This window comes from Anoplopoma fimbria, chromosome 9 (genome assembly GCF_027596085.1).
Source record: "Anoplopoma fimbria isolate UVic2021 breed Golden Eagle Sablefish chromosome 9, Afim_UVic_2022, whole genome shotgun sequence".
In the NCBI taxonomy this organism is placed as follows: domain Eukaryota; kingdom Metazoa; phylum Chordata; class Actinopteri; order Perciformes; family Anoplopomatidae; genus Anoplopoma; species Anoplopoma fimbria.
Window position 1 is genome coordinate 29,788,047 of NC_072457.1, and position 10,155 is coordinate 29,798,201.

Sequence of the window (10,155 nt, forward strand, 5' to 3'; positions counted from 1 at the left end):
CTAAGCAGCTGGTCTAACACGTCCCAGGCAGAACCACAGCAAGAAATCATCTGAACCCATAAAACATTATGGTTGTCATGTATACACTATCATTGATACTGTATCAAATAAACTGAAATATAGGACTGAAATTAATAATTAAGCAGAAGGATTAGTGGAAAGGGAGAAAGTCAACCTTTTTCATAAGGTGGTGAAAAAGGTTGACTCTGGAGGAGCTGGTGGGGATATATTTTTACCTTTGAATAGAGCTAGGCAAGCTGTATAAAGTAGTCTTCATGCTAAGCTAAAGCTGAAGCTTTGTATTTACCCCAAAAACATGAGACAGGTGTCAATCTTGTTAAGCATATTTCCGAATATGTTGAACTCCTTCTTGAAAGCAGCTTTAAGTACTCTGAACTTTGGCTTAAAGAAGGCTAAGCTAATTTAGTACCTAGCATCAATCCCCCAGGAAATGTGACGGGCTTTACATATTTTTTTACATAATTACAACTTCTTGATCTGTCACGTGATGCCATTGGGCCCCAAAAAACTTTTTCCACGTAGACTTACATTAGGGAAAAGATGTTAATAATGGGATTGTTTTTTTAAGGTAAATAAACTTCCCTGTGCAAACACTTGAATAGCTCTCACTTAAATCTCTAGGTCCTTAATGTTGTTAAACACACTAAGTTTCCTTCCTCTGTTCATGTGAATGAGCCTGAGATCGATGGCTTCCTTCACTCACACACAGCCAATGTATGTTGTTTATTGAGGCTTGGCCTCTTTAATGATGAAGACAAATGAGCTCATTATTAAGTGTTTGCATGTGCATGTGAGATTAGGTGTGTGTGTGATTTCTTATGCATCTGCCACTGTAGTATGTTCTCATGTGTGTCTATAAATGTGTTAGTTGTGAATGTTTGTGTCTGCTCAGCAGCTGTGTGTGTGTGTGTGTGTGTGTGTGTGTGTGTGTGTGTGTGTGTGTGTGTGTGTGTGTGTATGCAAATGCTAACCTTTACCTTGTGAAAGCTCATGAGGTTAATTGCTTCATTTAGCCTTAGTTGTTGAAATTTCCCCACTTTTAAACACAACTCAATATTCTATTTTCTCCCGACTGTGGGAGGGTAACTGTGTGTGCTCATGAGTGTATTATCGCCAAGTTAAGCCCTCATGATCATCAGCAGAGTGAGTGAGGGTGGGAAGGGCTGTACTACCCACTTTCTGCTTAATTGTATCACCGGCACATATGGCTGAGATGTACAATATCATGCTTTTGATTCCCCCGTCATGTGCAGCTATTATCAGATGCTCTTAATTTGCAAAGCATATTTACCATAATTGTGAAGCTGTCATGGATGAGAGAGACATTGAAACAGAGAATCCTTACTCTGAAACTAAATTAACGCCTAAATGCATTTTAATCTAGAGAGCTCGTTTGGGAATAAATTTACAGCTAATGGCGTGTTTATTAGCAGAGTCATGCATGTGAATTGTGGTATAATGAGGCTCGGGAAGGGTTTGCCTAGAAAGCACACATCTGATTTTGGATTCTGCATGCAGAGGGTGCTGCAGTTCTGATGCTGGACATAGTGGGGTGCTAAGACACAGGGGGGCAAACGGACGCACTGAAAATGGAAAAGGGAAGTCATGATATTACTGAAAGAAGTGTGAAAGACCAATGATACTTCTCTGACGCTGTTCTGAATCCCTCTACTTTATTTATCATCCAATGGTCACAATGTCACCATACAAAACCAACTTCCAACATGGAACTGCATTGGAATGTGATTATTTTCAATACGCACACACACATTCAATAACAAAATTAAATACAATTGTTTTATAAAATAAACAGGGCGAGGAAAAGAGACACATTGAGTGATATTAAGACATGCAGTGACAACTATAAAAAATAGACATTTCTTTTTCTTTTTCTGTACAAACATACATGGACACATATAAATATATAGAAGTAAAAAAGAGTGTATTTTTAAAATACAAAGGTCAAATTGTACAGTTACATTCCATATAACAAAACAGGAGACATAGCACGATATTCAAGTGAGTTTGCCTTTTGCCACAGACACTGTACAATATTGTACACTGTAAAAGCAGAAATTAGATCACACAACTGTTGGTTCCTCCCTGTGGAGCCTGTTCACGCTGCAGTAAACATTACAAATGAAGAAAGGGTACAGTTCTTGTTGGTGGATCTCCTTTGAAATCACTCGTTCAAGCAACTTTCGGAGAGACCGTAATAGCAACTGAGCAATCTGTTCTTTGAGCGCTCGGTTTGATGCCTTTAAGTCACCTCAATCACAGCTTCAGTGCTGTGTTTTTACTTTTTCTCTGCGAGTCTCTCAGCACTGAGCTGTTTAGAGGATATTTGGTAAAAGTAACAAGACAAGCATTACAGTGAACAAGGAAACAGTCATCATAAAGTTTATATGTGTTGACACAAACTACAAGCATTTGCCAGAATGAATTGAAACGTGAAACCATGCTATGCCGTTTTTCCTCTCTAGTTTTGTCTGACGTCCTGCAGCAGTTTGTTGATCTCATGAACCAGCTCGCTAGCGTCCATGCCGGCCTCGTGCCGGCTCTCGCTTCGCTTGCCGCCCTGATGGAAGACGCCATCAAAGTCGTCCTCCTCGTAATTTTCTGGGATTTCCTCCATGGCTGGCAGCCATTTGAGGTGTGGTGGCTGTCCGTTGGTTGAGGTGGAAGTGGAGGTGGAGGACGATGAGGAAGGAGAGGAGGAGACATGATTGGTTCCCGCCGATCCGCTTCCGGGATTTAGATAGTGGGTATTGGCCGCCCACGCAGCCACACCTGGGGGGTAAGCGGGACCTTTCCCACCTGGCAACAATCCTCTCCGGTTATCTTGAGGGACAGCATTGTTACTATGGTTACCTGCAACGTTTCCAGCACGCCCACTTCCTCTCTCGGTGGTTGACGAGGATGAGGGTGGGCTTGTTTCAGTGCACTCTGCGTATGAGTCCATATTAGGGGGGAGGAGCCGCTGGAACACAGAGTTCATCTCTGTGAGGAGGGAGCCAGCCCCTCCTCCAGCCGCACAAGCATCACTTCCTCCTCCGGCGACAACTCCCCCGGCCCCCTCCTCTTCGTTCCCAGACTCCTTGCCAAAAGTGGAGAAGCTCTTGCGCCGCTCCGAGTCAACAGAGGACTGGTCATCATCGAGCTGAGGCTGCTGGGCCGACTCCTCCCCGGGGATGTACATGTTGTTGCGGTAGTCACAGGAAGCCGGCGAGGAGAGGGGGGGCATCCAGCACTGGTCAGAGTGTCCCAGGATGCGACATTCATCCGTACACAGTCTCATAGCTAAACCAAGAAAAAAAAAGGACATGGAAAGAGTTAGGAGCAGATCCAGCCGCCGAAGACTTTTTATGACGTACACTGTACATATAACAGAACAATAAATAGAGAAGGAAAATGTAACTCAGATAAATCGGATGTTGAAAACCGCATGGTTTGTTAAAAATATTTTTCCTTTTTAATATTTTATACAACAGTTCTTACAGTCTTTAGTCTCCTTATCTTTTCATATTTCTGCTTAGAGGACCAGATTGGTGATATTTACAGCTTACAGCACAAATAACTGGGTAGCGCCATGTACGAAAACAAACACAAGAGCTAGAAAAATAAATGAAAAATGGCAAGATCCCAACCAAATTGCATTACAGGTAAATGTTAATGTAATATTTGGCTGCTCTGCCAAGCATGCCCGCATTTTCCCACTACGCAGCTGAGGCAGGGATTTGCTTGTTTAGTTCCTTTATCATATCTAGCATGAATAGCCACATTTGCCTATCTAAACAGAAAAATCAAAACAAATTAAATCTATTGAAGAGAAACAGGGATAATCCTCCTTCTCGGCCCATTATCTCCTTCCCACCCCCTTTTTTTCATATTACCATGAGAGATAGGGGAAGGGAAGGGGAGGGAGGAGGAGGGGTGCAGCACCTCCAAGTGTTTCTCAAAGGGAGAAAAAAAGAGATAGAGAAAGACTGCCCATGTCCACCACCCCTCCCTTTATCCACCTCAATAAAGATAGAGAATACATTAACAAGTACAGAGGAGCCAGAGATGCTGAGGAGCTCTCAGGCATGGAGAAGAGAGAGAGAGAGAGAGAGAGAGCGGGGCAGAGTAAGTGAGGGAGAGAAAGAGAGAGAGAGAGAGAGAGAAAGAGAGAATAACATCATTCTAAAAGCAATTACTATGAATTCTCCTCAGTTCAGACATGAAAGCGCACCACTGTCACTCACCGGGGGAAAAAAAAAGAGAAAGAAAAAGAAGGGAGACAAAAAAAAAAAAAAAAAAAACAGCACACTGAGACGCATACCGATGAGTGACAGGCGACTCATCTCTGCTCCGGGGAGGATTTTACAGACACGACTCTAACTTAGGGGCAGATAACACACACGCACACACACACACACACACACACACACACACACACACACACACACACACACACACACACACACACACACACACGCAATAACACAAACAGCCAGACACACTGTAACCTCTCTCAGTGTGATAAAGAGCGTGGAAATGAAGGCTGTGTGGAAGAATGGGGCTGAGCACAATGGGGATTGTGTTGGCAACGGGGTGAATAGAGTGGCTGTATAGACAGGTGTACAGACAAATAATGGGCTTAGGCCTGGTGCTGTCCATGGTGCTGAAATGTGTCAGGCAGGCGGTACATTAGAGGCCTGGGTGTGGTCTGAGGGAAGACAGCTCAGGTTAATGAACTGCTAGTCCATTAAGGTGTGGTCTGAGAATCTGAAGGAAACATCTCAATCTCCTCATCTCTAACAGATCAGGATAAGAAGCTTTTGATCAAACTCGAAAGTTGGCTGTCAATGGATAGGACGTTTTGCCAACTATCGTTATCTGAGGACCTGGGCACCGATAGTGGCCCACCACTCGCACCACCAGTAACACAGGGACTTGAATCACTGTTTAGCATGTAGGCTCCGTACACATAATGAGGTCCACTTTTGCTAAAGAATATCTGTGTGAATGTGACTTAATCATGCCAATAATCCAAATTTAAATACCACATAAAATGGCTAGGAACTGCTGTTTTTACAGCAATCTGAAAAGTCATATCTGACTTGTTTCCAGTGTATTTCACTCTACAAAAAGTTATCTCTCGAATATATGATGCAACACCATCAGCTCTTCATGGGTATTGTCCAATTAATTGGAGCTTAGTTGCAGCTTGTTCCTGCTCTTAACTACCATTATATCTGGTCAACCTCTCGATCAACCCTTGACAAAATCGGAAAAAAATATGACTTCACACATTTCTTTTGCAAGAAACGATGGAGCTGAGGTGCGACTGTGCTCTGAAGTTGAGGTGATAGTTAAGTGTGAGGGGTTGCTGTAGAAGGTGTTATGTATGCAACTCAGCTGGCTAGATGGAAAGACTGAAAAACTGGAGGGGAGGAGTGCTGGAGAGTTCGTCAGAATGAGATGGTTACCTGGGTGGAGTCGATGGTGCATTTCGAGGTGTATCAGGTCAGAAAAGCCCTCCCCCAGCAGCAGTCTGTCCACGGGGGATTCCCGACCCATGTCACAGTCACTGTCTCCCGCCTCGCTGTCCCCACGGCCACTGTCTTTCAGGCTGAACTTGTCCATGTCTTGTAATGCATACCTGAGTGGGTAAAAAAGAAAGAAAAGAAAAGATTACAAACACATATTGATACCAATCTGTCGTAGATACTGTTTCTGAAAAACATTGTTGAAAGTTCACATTTTGCATATACATAGCAGATGCATTGTGTTTTGCAGGCAGATAGAATCAATCTGTCATCAGAGGAGACTAATGACGAATAAATCCATCATATAAAACTTAAGGCTGCATCTGGAATCTGTCAAATCGTTACACAAGCCTTGGCCCATAAATCCTACATGCAGGTAGAGCCCATCAATAAATCTATCACAACAGCCACTGGGGGCATCAATAAATCTATCATCCAGAGATCATAAGGGAATATATTATGATGAAAGTTATGATGGATGCATACTTTACAACTTGAGCCCAATTTTTTTTAAGAAGAGTACCGAGAAAATTGTTGTGACCTGCGGACAAATGACTTGCATACTTTTGAGCTGAATGACATCGACATGATAACGATTGGATAATGAAAAAAATACATTTACACACCATAAAACCATGATCTACACGTAACTGATCAACTGACAGGAACAACTTCACAACAGGTTGTTGGAACATGTAATACATAATGAAAAACAAGTGGATTAAAAAGTAAAGAAAAGGCTACTTTGTGGGGGGTGGGGCTGAGGGATAGGGGTAAATTACCTGTAGCTGCGGGAGTATTTGTTGCCACGGAAACTGGGTCTGGGCTGGTACTGGCCCTGATGGAGCATGGACAGAAGCTGTGAGACTTGCTACATCCAAAAATAACAAAACAAACAAAAATAAAACAAAGAGAAAAAAAAAAACAAACAGAAAAGGGGGGGGGGGGTGAATAACGGATGGGAAATTAAGGAGGAAAAAAAAAAGAGAGACAACACAGAAGACAAAATAATGGATGAGTAAACACAAAATGGATGATGGAGAGGCTGCTGAACACGGATCAGACAAAATGGATGATGCTGGGTGGGGGGCTAGATGAACATGGAGACATATGACTGAGGGGCGAGTTATGGTTATGATGGAGGTAATGGTGCCAGGGGACAAACAAAGTAAAGACAAAGACACACCTATAATCATCAACAGTTTCACTGAGTGTAGGTGTGAACTACAGGGCAGTGTTGAAGTCACTGTTGCAAATGGAGATGAGTTAATTTGCTCAAATATAGACAGATTATGTGAGGATGAGGTAGCTGTTGTGTGTGAGAGAAACTGTGAGAGAGAAAATGTGAAAAGGGGCTGAGGGACCAATATAGAAATTTCTGTGAATAATTGACTTCTCTGTGTGTGTGTGTGTGTGTGTGTGTGTGTGTGTGTGTGTGTGTGTGTGTGTGTGTGTGTGTGTGTGTGTGTGTGTGCTCACCTCCACTGGTGGAGTTGCGTGAGCCAGCTCCAGTGCAAAGCTCTCTGGAATGTGATTGGACGAGATGGTCACCAGGCTGTTTAGTGACTGGCGGCTGTGGTGATTCTGCCTGCTCCCCATCTGGGCTCGGTCCATGGGGGGCGTGGCCGAAGGCGAGCGGTGGTGAGCTCTAATAGGCAAGGTGCCGTTCACCGTGGGAACCAGGGTGATGTCACCTTTGTGGATTTGGCGCGAGGGCTTCTTGGGATGGTGCTGGTGGGTCGATTCCGCTACCCGACAGTTGTAGGAGTGCCTTGTGTCCTTCTTCTCCCGGTTGCAGAGAGCGGCGAACACCACCATGATGATCAAGAGCATGGTGCAGATGGTCGCCAGGGAGATGATGATGATCCGGGATGCATCCAGAGTAGATTCCCCCTGGTCCATCACCTGGACGTGGTTCTCCATGTTCTCAGAGAGGGTGATTTTTATTGCCGCCTTAGCACTGAGGCTCTCCCGTCCCTGATCTCTGACTATGATTGTCAACTCAGCGTGCTCATGGGGGAAGTTCTCCAGGCTGGCGTTGGCGTGGATTTCACATGTTCTTGGGTCAATACTGAAGAAGCCCTCTTCGTTGCCACTGACAATAGAGCATATGAGCTCAGCGTTGACCCCTGTGTCGCGATCAGTCGCCCTGACCGCGGTTACTAAGTGTCCAGTCTCTGTGAACTTTGACGCGTGCACATCAGCAGTGAAGTTCCACAGCTGGGGGACCACAATGACCGGAGGGTTGTCATTCTCATCCAGAATATTCAAAATAACTGTGGTGTTGCTGAGCAGCAGTGGTTTCCCCGCGTCTTTGGCTTGCACAACAAAGGCGATGCGGCTAACATCCTCGCGATCAAATGTACGCAGTGCATATATGGCGCCATTTGAGGGGTCAATGGTGACGTAGGTGGAGATGGAGCTCCCATGAACAGAGTTCTCCAAGATGGAGTAGCTCACTTGTCCATTGGTGTCCAGATCAGGGTCAGTGGCCATGATGGAGGTCAGATATGCTCCAGGAGCGTTGTTCTCTGATTTGAAGATCTCATATTGGCCCTTCTCAAAACGTGGTGGGTTGTCATTTTCATCAGTCACGTGTACGGTGAAATGTTTGACAGTAGAGAGACTGGGGGTGCCTCTGTCCTCCGCCACCACCGTCAGACTGAACTCTGACCTCTTCTCTCGGTCCAGAGACACATTGGTCAAAATCATGTAGTTGTTCTCGTAGGACTTCTGCAGTTTGAAAAATCCCTGACCATGAAGTTTACACTCCACCTCTCCATTCAACCCGGAGTCCAAGTCCTCCACCCTCACCAGGGCTACGAACGTGTCCAAAGGAGAAGCCTCAGATATGTAAGCTGCGTCCCCGTTCCCCTGGGAGGACATGAGATTGATGCTGATGTCTGGTTTGTTGTCGTTGACATCCACCACTTTGACCAGGATCTTGCAGTGAGCTGGCATGGAGTTCGGACCCATGTCCTGCGCTTGGACATCAATGTCGTAGGAGTTCACGGCCTCGTAGTCCAGGCGCCTGATGAGGGTCAGGCGGCCGCTGTCGGGGTTAATCTTGAACGTCTCCATTATTTTGGGCGACACATGACTGCTGAATGAGTAGACTATTTTGGCGTTAGTGCCTTCATCCGCATCGGTGGCGTTTAGGTCGATGAGCAAAGTGCCAACAGGTGCGTTTTCTGGCAGATTAATGACATACGATGACTTCTCAAAAACTGGGCTGTTGTCATTGGAGTCAGACACACTGATTTTCAGGAGGGTCGAACCCGTTCTCGAGGGAACGCCCCTGTCAGAGGCTGTGTACTGAAGTTCATAAACCGAGCGCACCTCCCGGTCCAGCTCCCTCAGCACCACCAGCTCGGCATACTTAGCCCCGTCGGTCCTGGACTGGATGTCGATCTTGAAGAAGTTGTTGGGCTCTAATGAGTAGGTGTGGAGCGAGTTCTCCGCCACGTCGGGGTCCGTGGCGCTGTCCAGAGGGATGCGCGCTCCCACGGATGCGCTCTCGGAGATCTCGATGGGGATGACGCTGCGGGAGAACTGGGGTGCGTTATCATTGATGTCCAGAACCTCCACCTCAACGTGGAACAGCTGGAGGTGCTCGGTGGGGAGTGTCAGCACGTCGAATTGAATGGAGCAGTTCAGATTCTTCTCGCAGAGTTTCTCACGGTCGATCTTGGTCCTGATGCTGATCTCTCCATCCTGCTCCCGCACGGCCAGGAACGACGACCCCCCTCGTTGCATGGCTCGGAAGCGGAGAGACACTGAGCTGGGAAGTTTAGCGAGGACGTCCACGACATCGTCCCTCAGGCGTGCGATGACCGTGCCCACCTTCTGCTCCTCGTGGACCTGGTACTTCACGGTCTTACAGGTGACGTGTTGCGTTGCCAGCGTCAGAACAGCCAGAACTTTCCACATTTCTGTCAAAAATAGTCCCTTCATTTTACCTGCGTTTTTGTTGAAGTCACAGACAGATCACCTCCTCCTCCTGTCCAGGTCAACCCCAGTATCTTACTGAATGCTCTGGTCCCTTAATCGGCAGCTGCATGTCTCTCAAAAAAAACACGAAACTGACTCAAGTTGTTCTAATTTCCATTTAAAAAAAAGCATCAGAATGTGTAGCTCTCTGTCCTCCGTTGGCATACAGATCTGCTGCGCATCCAGTGTGCAGGAGAACCAGGAGAACCAGCAGAACCAGCAGAATGAAGCCTGTGCGCCTTTCTGCTCCGTGCGCTCTGATCAGCTCCCTCTCTCCGTTTGAGGAGCCTCTGCACACACATTTGCCCAAAATAACCCGCCTCTAACCAACTAGTTGTACAACCCCCTCCTCCCTCCTCCCCACGTTCACATCCCGGGGAAGACAAACGCTTCTTGAATCAAATGCTGGCTGGTGGCCACTCAAACTCCAGAGGAGAGGAGAGAAGGAGGCGCAAGAGAGGGGGAGGAAGAAAGAGAAAGAGAAAGTGTGTTAGTGTGTGTGTGTGTGTGTGTGTGTGTGTGTGTGTGTGTGTGTGTGTGTGTGTGTGTGTGTTCACTCTCCCCACTGTTTCAGAGTAACTACTGTGCGCCTACAATGGACAGGGGAGAATAC

The 10,155-nt window shown here is 46.1% G+C and overlaps 1 protein-coding gene across 1 annotated transcript; it reads right to left on the reverse strand.

Annotated features, from left to right (window-relative positions):
- Positions 1 to 1,753: 1,753 nt before the first annotated feature.
- Positions 1,754 to 9,482, reverse strand: pcdh18a (protocadherin 18a). Its single transcript, XM_054604339.1, has 4 exons — positions 7,032 to 9,482; positions 6,335 to 6,390; positions 5,493 to 5,665; positions 1,754 to 3,321 (listed from the first exon to the last, which is right to left on the reverse strand). The coding sequence occupies exons 1-4, from the start codon at positions 9,480 to 9,482 to the stop codon at positions 2,501 to 2,503; spliced, it is 3,501 nt and encodes a 1,166-aa protein (XP_054460314.1). The 3' UTR covers positions 1,754 to 2,500.
- Positions 9,483 to 10,155: the final 673 nt, after the last annotated feature.